The 23,437-nt window shown below is 44.6% G+C and overlaps 1 protein-coding gene across 4 annotated transcripts; it reads left to right on the forward strand.

The window, feature by feature from the left end:
• Positions 1-2,084: 2,084 nt before the first annotated feature.
• Positions 2,085-23,437, forward strand: cunh16orf72 (chromosome unknown C16orf72 homolog). 4 transcript variants are annotated; one of them, XM_042341064.1, is made up of 5 exons: positions 2,085-2,405; positions 9,596-9,824; positions 11,650-11,730; positions 14,802-15,080; positions 20,613-23,437. In XM_042341064.1, exons 1-5 carry the CDS (start codon positions 2,274-2,276, stop codon positions 20,855-20,857), a joined length of 966 nt encoding a protein of 321 aa, XP_042196998.1. In that variant the 5' UTR covers positions 2,085-2,273; the 3' UTR covers positions 20,858-23,437. The 4 variants fall into 4 exon arrangements, with proteins under 4 accessions (XP_042196998.1, XP_042197000.1, XP_042197002.1 ...); XM_042341066.1 differs by lacking the exon at positions 2,085-2,405 and adding an exon at positions 8,978-9,082; XM_042341068.1 differs by lacking the exon at positions 2,085-2,405 and adding an exon at positions 8,978-9,074.

The raw sequence follows: 23,437 nt of genomic DNA on the forward strand, positions 1-23,437 counted from the left end.
TATATTCTGTGAAGAGCTTTGAGACCTTTCTACTATGTGATAAGGCATTATAACAAATGCAAGGATGATTATTATTATTACTATTATTGTTAATAATTCAAATACTTCCGCAGCTTAACCGATGGATGTTGCCAGAAATATTGAACGCAGTTGCAGATGGAGCTGTGCAGATAAGATTGCGCTATGCTGGCACGTTGGTGAGTTATTTAATGGGGCTGTTGCTACCAGGAATAGATCAACTGTGTGGAATGTGTTTTGCATCTTTTTTCAGGCCAGTCAGGGCCTCGGTCCCAAATGTTACAGTGCTTTGTAGGCCCAACAATCAGCCATTATTCCTCAATTTCCTTGTCAATTACGTGAGATATGAACTCACAACCACTTAATTCAGCTGTGCATGTGATGGATTCCACCACAGTATGGAAATGAGGACTTATTTTACGGACAGATTAAACTGTCAAATGCCTGTTTCTCGGAGCTCCAGTCCCAAGATGTGCTAACTGTCAATATGGTAACCAGAAATGGGCTCCAGACAGGAATAATTTGCAGGGGCTTACAATAATATCCCTTTCATTTGATACTGTGCCTTAGCAAATCAGCAGGACATCTCAAAGCACTTAACAGGATATACTGCAAAGTGTATGTATTTGTAGATGAGTGCACAAAGCAATGTCACACAAACAGCTATGAAGTGAATGATCCGTTTTTCATTTGGGGTATTGTTAGCTAAGACACTGAGAGAGTGAAACTCCCTTCTCTTTTCGAACAGCGCCATGGGATCTTTAATGTATGACTGGAAAAGGCAGGTAAAATCTACTGAACACGTAGCTCTTTCAAAGAAGCAGCACAGACACGATGGGCCCAAAGGCCTTCTTCTGTGCTGTAAATTTCTAATGGTTTCTACTGATATAGGAGGCTTTGCTAATCACATGACCTGACTTCATAGAACGTCAAGCAGATGAGGTGTTGTTACGTAATAATAATAATCATCCTTGCATTTGATATAGCGCCTTAGCAACAACAACAAGATTACATTTGTATAGCGCCTTTCACGTCGGGAGGACATCCCAAGCCGCTGGACAAAGTATAGCATTTCAGACCCGAGCTGGGGTCGGGTGGGGGGGGGTGGGGGAAGGGGGGTGGCCGATGGCGCGGTCGAAGAGGAGGGTTTTGAGGCGGGACTTGAAGGAGGCAAAGGAGGGGCTGAGCGGAGTGACTGGGGGATGGAATTCCAGAGGTTGGGGGCTGAGTGGCTGAAGGCTCTCCCGCCAATGGTGGAGCGAGTGGGTCGGGGGACGTGGAGCAGCCAGAGCCGGCTGAGTGGAGGGAACGGGCGGGTTGGTAGGGGGTTAGGAGGTCGCAGAGGTAGGGTGGGGCGAGGCCATGGAGGGCTTTGTAGGTGAGGACCAGGATGTTGAACTGTATCCTCTGAAGGATAGGGAGCCAATGGCGTCGCGTCTTCGAGATGTCTCGAAGTGCTTCGCAGAATATACTGTGTAGGCGAAACATGGCAGCCAATTGCGCACAGCAGTGTCCCACAAGCAGTCGTGGGTTGACCAGGCCTCATAAGAACACTACACTGCAGGACTTCACAAGTAAGTCTGACGCATGTGAATATCGCCAGCATGCAATTTGCTAAAGCCTGCCTATATGTGTAAAGATAATAACATGTTACTGAAATGAGAATATTTGTTTTGTTACACAGAGATATGGAAATTAATTATATATCAGAAATTGTTGAGCAGCACGCATATCCTGTTTACTGTCCCTATTATCTGCCTCATTGTCTCAAAATATATCTCTGTGCAGTGGTGTGTAGTGGTGAATAATGTTGCAGCTATTTGGTTTATCGTTTTGCCAAGGGGTTTCTTTATTTGTCTCTACAAATAGTATTTGACCTTTTTTTCACATGCACAGAGATAACTTGAACATCTGAGGATGATTTGAAGGATATCCTGCCCCCAGCCTGAACCGTCTTCAAGATGGAAAGCAGGTGAGGAACATGGGAACATAGGAACAAGAGTAGGCCATTCAGCCGCCCGAGCCTGTTCCACCATTCATTGAGATCATGGGTGATCTGCACCTCAACTCCATTTACCTGCCCAAGAAGAGAAGACGACTGACATGACAATCCAGCATCCAAAGTGCAGTGCGTGGCAAGACACGAAGCAAATAACACTTCCAGAATTCCCAGAACGTGCGGAGAGGCAAATGTTATTAAGAGCAGAAGCGTCGCCTGTATCTCAGAGAGAGATGTATGAGACACCACAGTCAGGATGTCCCTCTTACTCCACGGCTACCAGTCAAGTTCAGCAGCGAGGAATCGGGAAGCACACTTGGTATCTGAGCTGAGGGAGATTCTCATGTGTCCTGTTGCCACCACAAGTCCAGCTTCAAGAAGCCCACAGGTAACAACAATAAATTACATTTGTACAGCGCCTTTCATGTCAGGAGGACGTCCCAAGGTATTGGTATTGTCTGATTTCTGGTAATGCTACTGCAGCAAGTAACCCAGCGCTGGTATTGTCTGATTATTGTTTATTTTTCCTTCACCAATTTGGTTCCACTTCAACTGATCTTTTAGGTGTCAGTCAGTTGGTAGCAACCTCACCTCTTCTAAGTAAGAGGGGTTGTAATTCAGGACTTTGAACTCACATTGTAATCTAGGCTGAACATTCAGTGCTGGAGGCACGCTACATTACCAAAGGTGACGTCCTTCGGTTGAGACGTTAAACTGAGGTCCCAGCTGCCTGTTAAGGTAGCCAATTGCGCACAGCAGTGTCCCACAAACAGTCGTGGATTGAGGACCAAATGATTATTATTGTTTTTTTTGGAGGAATTACTACACTTTAAAGTAAATTCTGTAAATCACTTTGAGTCATCCTCCTGACATGGAAAGGTTCTATACCAAATGAGACATCCCGAAGATGTGATAAGGTGCTATATCAAAGGCAAGAGTTATTATTATTATTCTTATCTTTCATTATTATCTGCTTTGTGCCAAATTCCAACAATGTAAAGAAACACAATTAGAGACAAATAGAGTAGTTCTCTATTCTATTCACAGATGCTTTTATAAAACGTAAGGATCGCTTCCTCAAGTTTAGATGTGATTCAATACTCACATTCTACTTTTCTTGTCATCAGGAAGAAGTTTTTTTTACATTAATCTGCACTGTTTGAGTGCAACACAGTGTTTGTACTGTAGAAAAATTTTTGAATTGAAGATAATTGAAACCAGAATGCAAGCATTCAGTTTTTAGGATTAACTAAATTTATGCCAGAGAATAATTGCAAAATTATTGGGTCATTGTTGGTAAAAGGCTCGACTGGTATTTGGATATTCTTAAACAAAAAAATTAAATGTCACTCAAAAGAATTATCGAGATTATGAAACGAGGCAAAATCCTTCTCATCGTGGTTGTAAAATTCATTATGGTTTCAGCCCAGCTTTGAGCTCATATTCCTCGCTGATGTTCCATTGCATTACTGGGTGGAGCTGTGTCAGAGGAACCATCGTTTTGGATGAGATTTTAAAATGAGGTCTGCCTGTTCAGGTGGTCATGATTGATCCCGTGACACTATTCATGAAGACAAATGAGTTTTTCCCCAGTGTCCTGGCCAACAATCTCCAAATTGTTCACTCGCCTTGTGGCTATTTGTGGGACATCTCTGGGTGCAGATTGGATGCTGTGTTTGCCTGCATATATACAAAGTCAATACAATTGATGACAATTCCCTGGGAAAAGTTCTGACATTACAGGTGCTATATCAAATGCAAAGGTTAGTGTTATGCAAAGATTGCACAGCAATTTATTGTACATAAGCATGTCATTATTTGAGGACAATAGATTGAAACAAATTTACAAACCTTCTCAAAGGCCTGAACTCTTGAATTCCACAACATACCTTTTTACTGACTGGGAAGCAATGATGGAAGGTGCGAAGGATTATTGCCGCCGTCAGTGATTTCGTGACTCTAATACGTTTTATATTACGATACTGAAAGTAGAGATACAGTACGTTCAAAATGGGTGACTCACTCATACAATCTGCATCATCAGCTCTGTACAATGCTTTGTTCCAGAGAAACCCAATTTGTAACATTTGAATTTTTTACTATAATGGTGGCAAAATCTCTTGCTTTTGCTACAGTCTTTGTGACAATAGTGAGAAAGAACCAGAACCTCTCAGTGATAACTCACTCCTCAGAATAACAGTAAAATGGTATTGGGTAAAAATAGTGTATGTTGTTATGATGACGAGAACTACAGAATTTTGCAGCACAGAAGAAGGTCATTCGGCCCATCATGTCTCTTTGAAAGAGCAAACCTCATTTACTTGAACCCTCCCCATTTGCTCCTGTAATTGAATCCCTTTCTATTTATCTAGTTTATGGTGGTTTACCCATCATCTAGTAAGTGGGGCATACATAAGGGACAATACAATAGAAATTTACATTTATATAGCGCCTTTTATGTTGGGAGGACATCTGAAGGAGAGGGGATTAGGAGCGATGGAGACTCACGTGGAGCATGAACACCAGCACAATAATAATAATTCTTGCATTTGATATAGTGCTTTATCATGTCGTTAAGATGTCTCAAAGCACTTCACATCATATACTATAAAGTGGACTGACTGTGTATTTTGTGAGTGAAACGTGGCAGCCAATTGCACGCAGCTATGTCCCTCAAACAGCCATGAAGTCAGTGACCAATTTCATTTTGGATATTGTTGGCTGGGAGAAACTCCCTTCTCTTTTCAAATAGTGCAATGGGACCTTTTACATCCACCTGACTCTATTCTGACTGTCCACCAGTGTTCACCTACAAAATACAGTCACTACATTTTACAGTAAACCCTGTGAAGCGCATTGAGACGTCCTCCCAACATTAAAAGGCGCTATAGCAAATGCAAGGATTATTATTATATCTTCTTGCCCTGCAAATAGCCCTTTTTTTTAGAAAGGTTGCCTAAAGGTTCTAAAGCACAAAATAGCGCTGAAAACATAGTTCCGGATGCTTCTGCTAATTAGAGGATTCAAAACCTATATACTGAATAAGCATTTGATTAATTTCTGTGCAGAAATACTTTGGGAGAGGGGCAAATTACAGTGTTCAGCTGGAGAGATCTCCTTAGTGACCTTAGTAACAATGCTCTAATATATACCAATCAGACTTTTACTCTGCACCCTATATTTTTATACTGGATTCCCTTTGTGCTCTGTATGTGATTCTTTCTGTAAAAGTGCAGACATAATATGATTTCAATACAACATACAATAAAGTACAAGATTATAATATTTGTAAGTACAGCGTTCCTAGATCATGCTTGCTTTCACTGTAGACTACACATTCCCCCTGCATTTTGTTGATGGTAATCCTGTATCTCACTCATTCCATGTCAACCCTGAGCTCTTCTGATTTTTCTTCTTAGATACTGGCTCTAACAGCATAAATCTTCACAGATGCATATTCCACCTCACGAAATCAATGCAGAACATCTGTGTTTTGTTCGACTCTCAGCTGTCGTTTAAACCCCACACCTGTGCTTTGACCCATTCAGCTTTCCCCTCTCAGCAACACTGCCCACCTCCGTCACTACCTCTCCCCTCAGGCTCCTAAGACCCTGATCCATGCTTTTATCACACCAATTTTCTGTTTGCTGGACATCCCAACACTTCCCACCACAAGCTACAAACCATTGAAAATTCTGCAGCTCATGTCCTCTCCCACACTAGGCTCCAAGGGCCTATCACCCACTGCTATTTTATATTTTAGAACTTTTAGGCTACCATTCTCCAGTCTTGCCACAGTCTTTCGAATAGTGACCTTCTATAACCCTACCTACCTGCTTGCTCCCCCAGTGTCTGGTCAACAACCCCCCCAAAAAATTGGTGTGTCATAGCTGATTGTGAGAGATTGCTGCTCACAAATTGGTTGCCAGTTCGTCCACAAATTCCACTTTCACTTCCCATGAATTGCTTTGGGACATCCTCCCGACATGAAAGGTGCTATATTAAATGCAAAGATTATTGTTATTATTTGATATCCGAGCAGATTCGAGCCCTCAGTAGGTAGATGGCAGTTACTAGGATCTCCCTGCGAGCTTCCTACTGAGCATTTGTAGCTCAGCCAAAAATGTGAGAGGATTGCCACCATCCTCCTGCCCACACTTTAAAGAATATATGCAGGCAAAATGTGTAATTGTAGGCAAATGTGGCATAGTGAGTGACCAATAACACAGCAACTTCCATTTATGGAAGTTCTCTTCATGCAGAATACCATCTCAGTGGCAGGATTGGATGCCAAGCAAGGGAGCAGAGGGAAAGGGAAGAAACCATAGGCATAGTCGAGGATGTAGGTCTTAAAGTGGGATTTAAGAATAAATAACAATAATCCTTGCGTTTGATGCAGCCCCTTATCCTGTCATTGAGACGTCTCAAAGTGCTTCACAAGATATACTCTAAAGGCTGTAAAGTGGGTTGACTGTATTTTGTAGGCGAAATGCGGCATCCAGTTTGTGCACAGCAATGTCCCACAAGTGACCTATTTTATCTGGGGGATTTGGTGGTCAGAACACCGGGAGACACTCCCATCTTTTTTCAATAGTGCCATGGGATCTTTAATATCCACCTGAACAGGGAGACGGGACCTCGGTTTAACGTCTCATCCGAAGTGCAGAAAATATACGGTCAATTCACTTTAAAGTATATTCTGTGAAGCGCTTTGAGACGTCTCAAAGACGTGATAAGGCACTATATCAAATGCATGGATTATTATTGTTGTATTATATTTTTTTGAAAGAGCTATCCAACTAGTCCCACTCCCACGTTCTTACCATAAAGCTGCAATTTTTTTCTTTTTCAAGTACCTATTGAAAGCTGCTATCACATCGGCTTCCACCACCCTTTCATTACAGAGTGTAACTCTCTGGGCAAAAAAAAAAATTCTGGTCTCCCCGCTGGTTCTTTTGGCAATTATCTTAAATCTGTGCCCTCTGGTTACTGACTCACCCGCCAGAGGAAACAGTTTCTCCCCATCTATCAAAACCCCTCATAATTTTGAAGACCTCTATTAAATATCCTTAACTTACCGTGTTCTAAGGAGAATCCCTGGTTCTCTAGTCTCTCCATATTATTGAAGTCTCTCCATATAATTGAAATCCCTGGTATCATTCTGGTAAATCTCTTCTGCGCTCTCCCCGAGGCCCTGATATCCCTCTCCAAGGTAAAACAAGAACAGAAATCACTGGGAACGCTCAGCAGGTCAGGCGGCGTCCATGGAGAAAAAAAGGTGAGTCAACGTTTCGGGTCCACGACCCTTCGTCGCTTGCCTTTCTCCACAGATGCTGCCTGACCTGCTCCCAGCGTGTTTCCCAGCGACGTCTGTTTTTGTTTTCAGATTTCCAGCGTCTGCAGTAATTTGGGGGGAGTTTCCCCCCTCTCAAAGACGCCGTCTCCGTAATCCCCGTGTTTGGATTTGGAACTCTCTGCCTCAATCGCAATACTCCGGCCGAGTCACGACCTTCTGACTCAAGGGGCGAGAGTACTGCCAACTGAGCCAAGCTGGCACACAAGAGGGGGCGCGGCGGGGGCGGCAGGGGGGGCGGCGGGGGGGGCAACGGCGGGGGCAGCGGGGGGGGCGGCGGGGGCAGCGGGTGGGGGCGGCGGGGGGGGCAGCAGTGCCGGGGCAGCGCTGGGGGCAGCGGAGGGGGCAGCGGAGGGGGCAGCGCTGGGGGCAGCGGAGGGGCAGCGGAGGGGGCAGCGCTGGGGGCAGCGGAGGGGGCAGCGGAGGGGGCAGCGCTGGGGGCAGCGGAGGGGCAGCGGAGGGGGCAGCACTGGGGGCAGCGGAGGGGGCAGCGCTGGGGGCAGCGCTGGGGGCAGTGGAGGGGGCAGCGCTGGGGGCAGCGGAGGGGGCAGCGCTGGGGGCAGCGCTGGGGGGGGGCGATTGAGGGCGAGGAGTTCCAATCCTGGGGAAGGTTATGCTTACACAGCACTCTGACTCCTGTGGGAGTGCTGTGGAAGCATAACCTTTGCTCCTGGTGTCAACTGTCCACCACAAACACGAGAGGGCACTAAGGCGCATTCTGACTGAGTGTTGATGGGGACACTGTGTACTTTATTTTTGGTAGTTTTGGACTCTAATGAGGTGCAAAACTGTGACTGGAACATTACCTCTGAGCCCCAGTGCTATGGGGTTGGGCTGTTGGTGAGGAAAGGGGGGTCACGTGACCTACTGTTGGCTTCTTTTCCGTAAGGGGGCGGGCACATCATCTAACTGACGGGAACGTCGACCAATCGAAAGCTCGTTTTAGGATTACGACGCCCGCCCCCAGGTCCGCTGTCCACCAACCGGTGTTGCGAGGAGGGGCGGGGGGACTAGACTGGCACGCTGACTGACCAATCATAAACTCGTTTTGCGGTTATACACCCGCCTACATACCCCGATCCTCACCCACTTAACCCAACACATACACCAACCTCAGGCCGGGCACACACACATGTACGTACGTACTCGCGCACGCACGCACCCTCCCACCTTCCCAATCATTTTCCCTCAACACAACAAACCCACACAGACACACCCCGAACCGGATCTCCCGCCTCCGCCCCACCTTTCATCCATTGCAACCAATCGGCGTTGGGGAAGACGCTTGACTGAGGTGCGCAGCAACCAATCCGGGCTGTGACTACGGGCGGGGATGGGGGGAGGAGACAAAAAGAGAGCGAGACAGTCTCGATCCCGCCCCCTTTCACCCATTGTAACCAATCGGCGCTGGGGAAGACCCTTAACTGACGTGCACCTCAACCAATCCCAATTAATCAAGCGCGGGGTGTGTGAGGGGGGGGGGGAGCGAGAGAGAGAAAAAAGAGAGGGAGGATTGGCGGGAAAGGGCGGCCAATCAGGATGGCGAGTGTGTGCGTGCGGGAAGAGGGTGGGAGAGCGTGAGCGAGCGGGGAGGCGGGAGAAACCGTTAGGGTCGGGCGCTGCGCCGCGAGAGCGCATGTGCAGTCGCGCGCGTCAGTCAGCAGCCATCCCAGGCTTGAGGTGCGGGTTATCCGCATATGCCATGTATGTATGTATGTATGTATGTCTATGTGTGTTTCCGGGCGTCACGTTAAGGTTCACGGGCGCAGCGCGGCGGCGTACGTCCGTCTCCTCCCTCCCTCCCCCTCTCCTCTCCCTTCACTTCAATAACGTCAGCGAAAAGTACAAGCGAGGCGATTGTTGACGGCGGCGCCGGAGACGGGTTTAATGTGGGGGTCTGTGTGAGGTGAGGCGGCGGCGGGAGGAGGAGGGAGGTGGAGGAGGAGGTGGCGGCGGCGGCGGAGGGGAGGAGGAGGAGGAGGAGGGGAAGAGCGAGAGAGAAATTATAAATATATATATATATAAACAAACCGCCGATCCGAGGAAGGAAAGGGGGAGGAGAAAATAATAATCCAATAAAACATTACTTCAGAGAGTGAGAGAGAGAGGAAAAGGAAGCAGTCGACGAAGAGACGATAAAATATATATATATATAAGTAACGAGACGTTTTGAGTTTGTTTTTTTTATAAATATCGGTTGATCTATATATATATATATAAAAAAGGGACTGACGGCGGGTGTCATGGAGGATAAAAAAGACGACCACGAGTCGGAGATCCAGGAGCACGGCCCTGAGCACTGGTTCTCCAAGTGGGAGAGGCAATGCCTGGCCGAGAGCGAGCCCGAGGAGCAGAGCCAGGAGCAGAGGGCGTCGCTGGAGGAAGAGCAAACGCAGCAGAAACTTTGGCATTTATTTCAAAATTCAGCCACCGCCGTCGCCCAGTTATACAAAGGTAATCCCTCCGGGTGGGGAGGGGGGAGGGGGGTGTGCGTGGGGGAGGGGGAGGGAGGGGGGTGCTGTAAATATGTGGCTAAATAATTATTATAATAATTATAATGGCGTTAAATCCGTGTGTGGGAGGAAATGTGAGAATGTGATGAACCCGTCTTTAAATCTCTGTAATGGCGATCAATGGTGCTGCTCTAAAATGGTTGTTTCTGTTTGTGTGTGTGTATGTATATATATATCATATATATATATATATATATATATATATATGTATTGTGTGTTTGAGTGATTAAAAAAAAGGTGCCCTGCCGCTACTTATCTTTTTTTCCTGGGGTGGGGGAGAGGGGGCTTTTTTCTTATCTGTTTGTGCCGGTTTGCTTTGGGAGTTTTTTTTTGGAAAGAAATAGAGAGAGAGAGAGATGGGGGAAGGAAAACACAAGACGCAACCAAAATGGCGAAATCAAACATGGCCGGCGGTTGTGTGGATGGGGGAAGTGTAAATGTCTGTAAATGTGTGTGTGACAGTGACTGGGGCTGGGGAGGGGGAAGGGTCGGTCTATGTGAATGCTGACTGGATTGGGGGAGGCTCTGTGCATAGTTCACATGGTTTCTTTATTGTTCTAATTTTTCCTCCCCTCTTCCCCTCCTTCCATCCACCCCCATTCGCTCTCCTTCTCCACTGCCACCCCATTCTGTCCTCTGCAACCCTCCTCTGCCCCATTGCCTCTGCACCCTCTCCTCTGCCCTGGTCACCCATTGCCTCTGCACCCCCTCCTCTGCCCCATTGCCTCTGCACCCCCTCCTCTGCCCCATTGCCTCTGCACCCCCTCCTCTGCCCCGCTCCCCCATTGCCTCTGCACCCCCTCCTCTGCCCCGCTCCCCCATTGCCTCTGCACCCCTCCTCTGCCCCACTCCCCCATTGCCTCTGCACCCCCTCCTCTGCCCCGCTCCCCCGTTGCCTCTGCACCCCCTCCTCTGCCCCGCTCCCCCGTTGCCTCTGCACCCCCTCCTCTGCCCCGCTCCTCCGTTGCCTCTGCCCCGCTCCCCCGTTGCCTCTGCACCCCCTCCTCTGCCCCGCTCCCCATTGCCTCTGCACCCCCTCCTCTGCCCCGCTCCCCCATTGCCTCTGCACCCCCTCCTCTGCCCCGCTCCCCCATTGCCTCTGCACCCCCTCCTCTGCCCCGCTCCCCCGTTGCCTCTGCACCCCCTCCTCTGCCCCGCTCCCCCGTTGCCTCTGCACCCCTCCTCTGCCCCGCTCCCCCGTTGCCTCTGCACCCCTCCTCTGCCCCGCTCCCCCGTTGCCTCTGCACCCCCTCCTCTGCCCCGCTCCCCCGTTGCCTCTGCACCCTCTCCTCTGCCCTGGTCACCCATTGCCTCTGCACCCCCTCCTCTGCCCCGCTCCCCCATTGCCTCTGCACCCCCTCCTCTGCCCGCTCCCCCGTTGCTCCACCCCCTCCTCTGCCCCGCTCCCCCGTTGCCTCTGCACCCCCTCCTCTGCCCCGCTCCCCATTGCCTCTGCACCCCCTCCTCTGCCCCGCTCCCCCATTGATCTGAACCTCTCCTCCACCCTGCTCCCCCATTGCCTCCACCCCCCCTCTTCCTGCCCACTCCCCTATTGCCTCTGCACCTCCTCTGCCCCACTCTCCCATTGCTCTTCATCCTCCACTTCTCCATTCCTTCTCCGCCACTCCTCTGTTCTTTCTCCACCCCCCCCGCTACTCCGCTCCCACATACCCTCTTGCCCCCCTGTTTCCACTCCTCTGTGCCCCCTTCTACCTACTTTCTTCCTTCCCCCTCCTATGTTCTTTTGGTTCCTGCTTTTTTTGTAGATCGGGTCTGTCAACAACAAGGGCTGTCACTATGGGTTCCATTTCAAAATGCCGCCTCTGCTGTCACCAATTTATATAAAGGTAAACGCTCTTTTCTTTGGAGGAGGGGGGTAAGAAGGGTGGTCCATACAGCAATTGCCTTGTTTTTTTGGTTGTGGGTCTAAATTCTGGTATATACTTATATGAAACAACAACTTGCGTTTATATAGAATTCTTCATGCAGGTAGTGTCTCGGCTCTGCAGGAAAATGTTTGCACCTCCTTTCTCCTCCCTCCCCCCACACATATACATTTTCTTACACACAAAGAAAATCACTGTTTTATTCCCCCCGTTTCTTTAGAAGTTCTAATATGGGGCGATAACTGCAAATTCATTGCAGCTCCTAATGGTTCCTATCATTTTGTGGTGCAAGCATTAAATTGCCAGAAGGGCCCTAAAGTAGATTGTAATTGTCACCACTTGTGATTGTTTTGAGGTCTTGTGCAGAAATTTGTCTGCTTAATCTGAAAGGTCCGATGATTTGCATTTGCCTTTTTCTTAACACAGTGATTGTTTTCAAGACTGGTCTGAAGGTAACTTCCTCAAAGTGAATTAATTCTGTTCGTGACTTGATGTTTTTTTAAAAAAAAATCTTTTCAGTTCTCCCAATGAACGTTTTGGTAAATTAGCTGAAGTTCTGCCTCTCCACTCCAGAGTTCTTTGCATGACTCAGGGTTCTGGATAGCTGATGCAGTCAAAACAAGGTTGCTGCAATATACTTCTGTTCCCACAGTGAGCAATATTTGTAAGTCGTTTTCATATTTCCTCTTCCCCCACCCCCACTTCAAGATGGGTAACTTTCAAATCCAATTAAAATCATGTGCTCCATTTAGTTTTTAAAGTGCATCCAAGTGCACTTTAAAATCCAGTGAGGCTGAATTTTTTTATTCAGGGAATTTTAAACATAGGTATGTAATTCACCACATATTGCTTATTTCTTAAATGGGAAACTTAGATTTTTCTCCTGCAAGAATTAATACATATGTTACTTTAAGCCTTGAAATGTTTGGAATGCTGTGCATTACCCCACAAACTACTGGAATATAGGTACTTAATCCATTAAGTGATGCAACTATTGCAATTTTGTTGAAGCCATCATGGACTGCACGATTTGTAAATTGTGCTGAACCTTTACTGAGCGGTTAATGCAATACCAGAACGGTTTACCCGAACTAAATGCGTGCAAATATATTTTTAAATGCTTCAGATTTATCTCCCTGTTTGATCTCTTGTCCCACACACCATTCATAGTCTTTGAGAAGGTGGGGTATACAGTCTGTATGAGTCTGTATGCCATTTTCTTGTTTGAAGGATCCACCCTCCATTGCTCCCCTTTGGCGATACAGCAGCATCTATCTCTACTCAGTTGTACAGTACATGGTTACTGTAGTTATAAACTTATGCTATAACAGAAACTGCACAGAAAGTGCATTACGTCTGGTGTCTAACATTAAATTTGTATAGAAATATTGTGATCAATCTGATCTTTCTATTTTAAAAGAATGGTATGAATTGAAGCTGAGAGTGATTAAAGTATTAAGTTGTGTGTGTATATATATATATACACACACATACAGCATTTAACATTTGGCCATCAAATCAATATTTTTAGTGATTCGTCATCATTCTAGAGCTTATAATGAAAAATGAAGAAATCTACTTTGTGCAGAGATGAGTTATACAGTACTCACTGGCCAGCATTCACCTAGATTTTTTTTTCCCTTCAGCCAAAGGTAATATCCTGGGCAAATTTCATTGATGGTGTTAACCTTTTGCGCCTCACCTAAAGAGTATTTTGTCTGAGTGGCATTCATATGTGTTGGCAGTATATTAGATGGGTGTCATAGTTGAGTTTAAACGTGGCCTCATCTGACGTCTGCGTGCTTTTCAGAAAGGGGATAGTGCCGAGACTGGGAACCATGGCTAATTATTCCTCCTTGCTCCACTTTGTTTATGGAGTGCTGAGGACAATTGTAGTGTCTTGGAATTGCACTGGTCGAGATAAGGTTGACCTTTATTTTGCTGAATACACCACAGGAAGTGCAGTTATCCACTGGGCTATTAGGATAGTATAAATATGGCTTTATGAATTCACTTTCAGAAGAGTTTTGCTGCTTGTAACATTACTTGAGCTGTGTGTTCATTTATTTTGCATTGCTGTTGCACTGTGTTTTCCTGATGACTGTGAAAACAAATGGGCACCATTTTGTGGCTGACTGGAGCAGATCCTTATTGACATCTACAGTACATCTCCATTATGGGAAAGACGAGTAGCTAATGAATTTCCATCTCTTGACCTTTGTTAGGCAAACCCTGATTCTTAGTAACGTTGAGGCCATTTAAGAACCATATGTCTAATCACACACAGCATACATCTCAAAAGCAAATACAGCATTGAAAAAGCTAATTTTAATACATTCTGTTTTAGGTTGCTTGTAGTGAATGAAGCCCTTGTGCAACTGTACAGAATTGCTGATTAAATGCTTCTGGAATAAACTTGAACTGTACTAATGCCTGTACGATGGAAATTGGAAGATCCGTTTTCTGTGCTGTTCTACTAATCTGGATCCCTTAACATCTGTATAGAAATGTATCTGTAGAAATCTGTTATTTAGATCAGTATTTGATCTCAGAATTCTAGGTGTATGATGCCTAAACTTTAGTGCACTACTCATTTTATGCTTGCTTCATTTGAATGACTTCCAGGTGAAGACTTTTTAAAAAAAAAGAAACCTAGCTTTGTAAAGTGTTCAGTCTACACACATTGCTGTTCAACCAGTGTTCACAGTCTTCAGTCGTTGGCATATATGAGCATCTTTACAAGTCATTCAGGTTGTGATATAAGCTTATAACTTCACACTTTTTAAATAACTTTGATGTGCTTCAGTGTTCAGTATATTTAACCAAATGAAATATTGGTCTTGTGTCTTGAATTACGAGTGGTACAGATTATGTTGCTTTTGTTAAAGATTTTGTATCTTCACAAAATCATTTCAGATTTCTTCCCCTGATTCAGTAAGGTGGAATAGTGTACCTTTGAACTATGTCAGGGAACATAATATTTCTGATTTTGAAAGTACCTGGTTATGCTGAGAGAACTGTTTTTGTTTCAGAAAGCATTGAAGCTCATCGCAGAAGTTATGATTTAGGAATTCAGGTCGGCTATCAACGACGCAATAAGGATGTGTTAGCTTGGGTAAAAAAGCGGAGACGAACCATTCGCAGAGAAGATTTGATCAGCTTTCTCTGTGGAAAAGCTCCACCACCTCGCAACACCAGAGCTCCCCCAAGACTTACAGTAGTAACTTCACCCACTAGAGCAGCCACAGCAGAAACTAACTCATCTGTAGAAACCGATTTACAACCCTTCCGTGAAGCCATTGCACTCCATGGTAATTATGCTTTTAAGTAATTAAGTACTTGGAAAAGTAGGTGGTTTGTTTGTTGTCGGACTATACTGTATTTCAGAACTAGTTCTCTGTGCTATCGGATCCTCATTTCAACCACCTTAGCTTTGGAACTCTTAAACTGGTTGCGTCATGAAATATTGCATTCAAATCTGGAAACCCATTAAATTTACATGTGCCAGTTCTTTTTCTGTCAAGTGTTGAATGTAATAGTCAGGATGCCATAAGACCTTACAAAATGGTGCATTGACACATCAAGTACATATGAATAGAAAATGCTTTGAGATGTATTCCAAGAGGTGCATTTTCTTTTTGCTTGGGCCACTGCATGAGATAGCAAAGTCTATACCAATGCATTCATGTACATTGTCGCAATTCTAACCACCAATTTAGTTTGACATTTTTGTAAATAGAATATAGGGAATAATTGAAAAATAATTGAAAAAAAAAGTTACAAACAAAGATAATGTATATTCTGCTGTAAACCTTTAATATTGTGTCTCCATGCCCCTTCCTCTCCTGTGTTTGAAGAAAGACAGGATTCATGGATACATGGATAGTGTTTAGCAATACATGAAGTGTTTGGCTTTATTTATCACAACTCTGATCATGACCTCCACTTCCTGTGAACTTGAGGACCCATTTAGAATTTTCTTATTATTACCATTTGCAGAATCACTAGCAAAAGTATGTGGCTATTCAGGTTTTAAAGATCTGAAATTTTCCACATTTCATTTCCGTAGAACCTGCTCGATGTATAATGGAATGTTTAGTTTGCAGTTGTTGATATGGTTAATCTAGATTTGTCAATATAAATGAATCCAAGGAACCCAACACTTTTGATAGAGCATGCAGTTTTTGAATGACATGAAAAATTAGTTGTGCAATTAACAGCTTATACTATCACTGCATTGAATGTGTTAAAGCGCCTGTTTGCTGTTGAGATTCATGCAAAACAACCTGCCATCAACACAAGCTTGTTGCTGCTTTAATTATAATCTAAATTGCAATCTAATCAAATGTTTACGATTACTGGTTTACTAGATGTACAGTCAGTATTTTGCCTTATTATAAATACAAGGATATTCAAACCTTCTTCCCTCCTGACCTGTTCTCTAGCACATTTTTAATTTTGTGCTATTTACCTTTTTCTTGATTCTTGGGGTCCATATAACATTAGCTCTGTGCTCAACCTTTATGTAAACGACCAGAGCCAAAATCAATATTGAAAATGCTTTTCCTAAATCACATGGGATGATTTATTGCTCCCTCCTCCTACCAACCCCCCAACATTTTGCTTCTGGGGATTTGGATATGAAGCAACAGGACACAAACATCTAGCAGTTACAAAATCCCCTGTGTTGAAGGAATAATATACGCTACAAACTGAAGCATCTTTGAAGGAACAAAGCTACAATTTGCTTGGTTTGTAAAGTCTTTCCATTGTATCTGTTTTGTATTATCTTTCAGTGTCCTTTTTATGTTGTCCTTGCTGTTCTATATATTCTATATATCCTGCACTTGCTTGTTTTTTTAGGCGGACACACGCACACAATTTTTAAATGTTTTCCCTGCTTGTAAATCAATAGAGGTATTTTTCTCTAACCTGTAAAGTCAAAGATTGTAGCATGCTTGTCCTTTGCTTTGGAATAATATTATAACCATAAACCCATCTAGTTTAAGAATGGCAACAAATTTGAAGGGCTTGACTGTATCATCCTGATTGGATGCTTATTCCACCTCATGGAGCCAGTGTGGAACCCCAGTGTCTTGTGCGAGACAACAACAACAAAATTACATTTATAGAGCTCCTTTCATGTTGGGAGGACGTCCCGAGGCACTGGAAGGTCAGGGGTCAGGAGCTGTGCATTGGGGTAGGGTAGGGGTGAGGGAAGGCAGAGAGCTGGGAGGGCAACTGAAGGCACAATTGAAGAGAAGAGTCTTGAGACTGGCCTTGAAGGAGGCGAAGGAGAAAGCGAGGCGAAGGGACTGTGGGATGTAGTTCCAGAGTGTGGGGGCAGAGAGGTTGAAAGCTCAGCCACCGATAGTCGAGCGGGAGACATGGAGCAGGCCGGAGCCCGCTGAACGGAGGGAGTGGGCAGTTTAGTAGGGAGTCAGCAGGTCAGAGAGGTAGGAGGGGGCAAGGCCATGCATAGCCTTGAAAATGAGGACTCTTGAATGCGATCCTGAGTGATGGGGTCATGGAGCCTGTTGCGCGAGAGTACATGAGCTGCAGAGTTTTGGATGATCTGCAGCGTGTGAAGGGAAGAGTTGGGAAGGCCGATGAGGAGTGAGTTTCCATAATTGAGCCTTGATGTGACGAATGTGTGGGTGAGGGTTTTGACAGCGTGAGGCAGTGGCAGAGTCTGGCAGTATTGCGGAGGTGGTGGTAGGCAGTGCCGGTCATGGCGCGGATGTGGGGGAGAAAGGACAGTTCAGGGTCAAACATGATACCCAGGTTCCTGACCGGCTTAGTGAGGTTGAGTGTGCAGCCGTGGAGGCTGATGCTGCCAGCGCCCGAGGTGCGGAAGTGCTGGTGTGAGCCAATCAGGAGGGCCTTAATCTTGCTGACGTTCAGTTGGAGAAAGTTGTCCCTCGTCCAGGACTTGATGTCGGACAGGCAGTCGATCAGGACGCCAGTAGTCCTGGAGTTGAGGGTGGAGGCAGAGAGATAGAGTTGGGTGTCATCCGCATACATGTGGAAATTTACCCTATGTCTGCGGATGATGTCACCAAGGGGGAGCATGTAGAGGGTGAAAAGGAGGGGATTGAGGACAGAGCCCTGAGGAACGCCGCACGAGACGGTGCAGGGGCTGGAGGAGAAGCCGTTTGCAGAGTCGAAGTGGAGGCGGTGTGAAAGGTAGGACCTGAACCAGGCAAGGACAAGAGACCCAACTGTCCTTCAAATCCTTCATCCGGGCTCCAGCTCACTCGGCATTCCTTCAACTCTGCAACATTGTCTGTTTCTGCCATTACTTCCCCTGGGCTGCCGCCTTCGTCCATGCTTTCAGTACATTCAGGCATGATTATTTGAACGGCCTGCTCATTGGACTTGAGGTGCAGACCAATCAGAACTCTGCAGCCCATTTCCTCTCCCGCATTAGGAGCTCGTGTTCATCCTTGCTTGGCTCCCATCCCCCAGTGGATCACAGTCAAGGACCTTGTCTCCACTTTAAAATCCCTCCATGGCCCTGTCCCATCCTATCTTGTGCCCCTACTGTCCCAGCCACTCCCTTCACTCAGCAAATACTGCACTCCTTCATGTGCTCTGCCCGATCTACTCCACCATCTGTAGGCAAGCTTTCAGCTATTCCCCGCTCTGGAATTCCAGCCCCCTCTTTCCCTGCCTTGATTATCATTAAGTTTGTCTAAGCTCTCTACTTTCTCTTATGGACACACGTGGGCCTCAGAAACAGATAGGCAGATATAAAATGCAGAATAGATCCTAATTATTAGGATTAAGGTCTGTAGAGGGAACATAAAGGCAGTGTGGTTGAACTGCTGGGTTGCTTGTGAGCAGAGGATAAATAATGGTTGTGGATTTATTTGTGTTGTAGGATTACGGGGTGAGAGCTTTAATTGTTTAATTGCATATAGTTCTTATTTGCTTGTTAAACATTATTGCTAATGTTTCTCTTCAGTTAGCTACTTTGCAAGAACCAAGAATACTTGTGATCTTTAATTCTCTCCCATGATTTCATGTTTGATATGAAGAACTTAACTTTTAGGCGCCTTGGGACGTCCTCCCAATGTGAAAGGCGCCCTATAAATGTTGTTTTGAATAGTTCTGCACTATAAAATCTGAATTCTAAAGTTTAGGAAGTTTTTTTTACAAGAGCATTGCTTATATACCAGATTGTATGCCACCTCACCTTTTAGACTCTTGATAGACAATCCACTAAACACTGAGTACTACCTCTGTGTTAATGATGCGTGTAATCCTAAAAGCATGTGCAAATTGAGAAATAGACTTTCAACTTGGTTACTCCAGACAGTACTGTTACTGATCCAATATGATCGATTTCTCAATTCCTTTGCATTTATAAACAAAATTTTAAAAGGCTAAAATTGTTCCAATTGATTTCATTTGGTCACAATGCTGGGCCGAGTTTGAATCATTAAAGGAAATCTATCCAGTTTAATGCCACATAATTCTAAATCTTAAAGGATAGATATCTTTACTCTGAACACTGCCTCAAGTTGTCTCTTATGCTTATTTGAGAGTGCTACTCAGATTCATCTTTAGCATAACAAATTACATCTGGATCGTGCTTTTCATGTTAGGAGGTTGTCCCAAGCTGCTGGATAGTCAAGGACTTGTTCCTGAGCTGGGGGTTGGGATCAAGAGTGGAGGAGGGTGGGGTAGGTGGGTGACCGAAGGCTCAATTGAAGAGAAGGGTTTTGAAGGCGACAAGGAAGGAGGCAAGGCTAAGGGCTGTGGGACGCAATTCCAAAGGGTTGGTGGCAGAAAGGCTCGACTGTTGATGGTGGGGAGGGCAGGGTGGGGTAATGGCGCAGGCCTGAGTCTGCTGAGTAGTGGTCGAGGACTGGTCAGTTGGAAGGTCACGGATAGAGAGGAGCAAGGCCACCAGTGGAGAGCTTTGAAGGCGAGGACGAGTATTTTGAACACTAATCTCTGGGGGATGGGGAGCCAGTGGAGTAGGGCGGGGATGGAGAGATAGGTTTACAGAGCTTGGTTCGGAAGATGACATGAGCTGCAGAGTTCTTTATATTCCAGGACTGAATAAGGGATTCTGTGCTCTATGATCCAAGATTGTCTATGAACAGCCCAAGCCACAGGAATAAGGGAGAAGGGTGCAGCACCAACATATTTGTGGATGCTTATAATATTTAGGATTCCCACACATATAAGTGTTAGGATTCTGTGATGATTGACACAAATGGACTTCACCTTGGGCTAGTTCTTCACATTAATTTCCATGTAATAATTCAGACCTTTCAGAATAAACAAATCTTAGCTGTTGCTTGATTCACATTCTAACATCTCTGTTCCTTCGTGAAAGGGGTGAAATTGTGACTACTTCTTAATTTAAAGGTGTTGCAGAGAATTGTGTAGAATGAGGTGGCATGGAGTCGAGCCGTTCGGCCCAATGAATCTGCCATTTATACCCCACTAAGCCCACACCCACCTATTCCCTCTTCCTCATGCATGCATCAAATTTCCTCTAAAACTTATTGATGCTTTTCTTTCAACCGCAGCTGCTGACAGTGAATTCCATAGTCTTGCTGCTCTCTACATAAAGAATTTACTGTTTGGTAATTTAACAGTTTTTTGATGGTGACAGGCGTGTGATATTTTTGATGGTGACACGGTATTATAATGGTGCTCCCGTTCCGAACCCTGTTCATTCATTGACCCATTGAAGATTGACTAAGCAAGTTTGTGACTCACAAGCAATACCTCCATAATTTTAGTGATCAAGGCAGCAAACTGTAATGTTGTCAATATTTAAGATGTAATGTAATGTTTCTTAACATAGTTTTGCTTTTCCACAGGTCTCAGTGGAGCAATGGCTGGTATAAGTGTACGCTCAAGTACTCCTGGATCTCCCACACATGTAAGTGGTAGCTCCAACTCTTCCCGCAGGAGAAATGGACTCCATGACGTGGATTTGAACACTTTCATATCAGAAGAAATGGCACTCCATTTGGACAATGGTGGCACTAGGAAGCGTACCTCAGCCCAGTGTACTGATGTCATCACAGATTCCCCAACGCACAAGCGCAATCGGATGCTCTGAACTCTTTATATTAAAAAAAAGTTGCTGTGCTACTTCAAAGCCACTTGATACTCGACACTTTCTTGAATGAAAATGGAGGGCCATCATAACTTGTTTGATTGTGAAAGTACAAGTGAATTCAATAATGATTGCCATAAAGGAAGTTCTAACTAATGCAGTAGATGCCTCTTGTAATTATGGCTTTCCCAATACTGGTCTTGTGACAGAGGACATCCGACCATTTTGTGTAGTAGTTAGCAAGATCATCATAGGTAAATGCATTAGGTTCCAAGCTAAAGTGACCTTAACTTGTTTTCTCTTAAAGGGAAGGGTAATATTGGATGTTAATTTGGTTAAAACCGTTAATTGCCCTTTTTTCCTCGATGTTGACTGTCTGCTTCAACAGTATTGCCGGTATATCACTGATTGTCTATGTTAAAATGGCATCTTCCGTCAAATCTGCAGACTTCCATTTTACAGCACTGTACTAAGACACTACTGGTTGTGTATGGTGCGAAGATATAAGTTGTATCAATATTGGATTATTTTTAGTTAGACTCAAGCAGCTGCTAATTCTGTGGATTGTGGAAATGGTGCTATGATGGTCATGCAATTAATACTAAATATCAAATCAGCATAAGGATCTTTATTGGATTCACTTCTTGTGTTTTAGTGTTGCAAAAAATTACAACATTACTATTGACTTTCCCATAAAAATTCTAAAAAATACTCTTGTTATGTTTAAATATATAAATATATATAAATATATGTAATGTGTATATACTAAGCATTTGGATGCTGGTATGATACCCGTGCTACATAATGTAAATAAAATGTGCACACCAAAACCTGGAGTGGATATGGAAAATCGAAATTGCATCATGCTTGGTTTAACATTTCCTTCACACAGTGTAGCTGGTCTGATTATTCAGCTAGTTCTTGGGACAGAGGCTTTGAAAGTGGATGGAAAATTGCGACTTGCTCGGATCTTTGTGGTCTGCTCGCTTCCAAAATTGTCTAATAGCCCATTTTAAAGGAGGTAATTTTTTTTATACGTTAAACAGTTAAGACTTGGAATTGCTTTTCAAACAAGTCATCCTGTCTCACAAAATGCTGGTGCCGCCTCTTTGCTTGCATTTGTGGGCACGATGCTGCAGCTTTCTGCTCTGTTTTCTGGGTGGTTTTAACCTTTGAATATACACTGTGGTAAGGAGGCTTTCTGCAAGAATTTCTGCAGTTTACTGTAATGGAGTAAACTTTGCTTTCTAAGTTAGTGTTGGAATAAAATTCCATGGCTCGTGGTCACTACAATACCCATCAAGTTGCACACAGACTGGAGCGCTGATGTACACTAACTGAAATGATTGCCCGTTTGCACATATGGATACATCTCCTCGGCAACTATTTTGAGTTGTCCTGTTTTCTGACTGGGAAACCTATGCAAAGTGCAATTTATCTTTTCAACTAATACCACATTGCTCGGTTGTCGTGCTGGCCTCGGTCCAGTAGCCGACCCAGTTAGCCTAGGAGGTGGCTCGATTTTCTTTAACCAGAAGCAGTTAAGGGTATACTGCAAAAAAACGCACTTTTTTATTTTGTGAAAGTATCTATCCTAAGGCAGACAATTTCCTCCCTCCCCATCCCAACTTGCTGGTTTACAGCTAGAATTGGGTGCAAGTAAAAACATGAGCAGCTCAGAATAGCTTATCCTGGTTAATGGGGAAACTTGACCTCTAGAAGTCTGTTGAATATCAACCAAATTTTTATTAGCATTTATCCAAAATGCTGAAAATCCGCATTGTGCGTGAACCGTGCACACACATTTATATATACCGATTTGTCACCTCATTGTTGGCTTTTAATTTAAATGTCTTTCCTCAGATACTGGGCTGTTTTGAAAACTGGGATGATGGGAAACTTGTGGTGAGCCAAGTTTGAGAGAGCACACTTGTGTAGGGCGTTGAGATAGAATGCCTAGTGTAAGCTCAGGCAATGGATCAAAAGATGAAAACAATTGTAGATCTTTTCCCATCTAGTCAAAATGTAAGAGCTTTATTTTTGGGGGGAGGGGGGGGGAGAGTTATCTGATGCTCAAATTTATTTTTAAAAAAAAATTGTGCGTTTTCTAAAAGTCTTGACAGACTTTCAGCAAAGCTTGCACTGAGATTTTCAGTTTACAATGACATTTACAGGTCTGTACTTGTTATTTGCGTTTCAAGAATTATTTAAAAAATGACCCTGATATCGCTCTTTGCAGGAGTGCTTTTGGCCACTTTTGTGGCTCGATGTATGTAATGTAAATTTTTTGATCATAAAGACCTGTAGATAGGCCACCACTGAGGCAATTGATCCTTTTTTAAAAAAAATTCCATAGAATGTTGAAGTTGAGTTTTAATGTGCTGGGACAGTATCACTTGATGTAAACCTGCCTGGATGGCTTTTTAAGTTGCACGCTGTTTGTGTTCTTGTTCATTTTATTTGTAATTGCCATTTCAAGAGGGGTAGATAACACTTCCACTTTTTAATGCATAAAACTGTACCATAACTGCTGTTTTATCTAACTGTAGCGTGCACTTGGAAGAATAAACGCCATGCAAATCA

This window comes from Callorhinchus milii, unplaced genomic scaffold, assembly GCF_018977255.1.
Source record: "Callorhinchus milii isolate IMCB2004 unplaced genomic scaffold, IMCB_Cmil_1.0 Scaffold16, whole genome shotgun sequence".
Lineage (NCBI taxonomy): Eukaryota > Metazoa > Chordata > Chondrichthyes > Chimaeriformes > Callorhinchidae > Callorhinchus > Callorhinchus milii.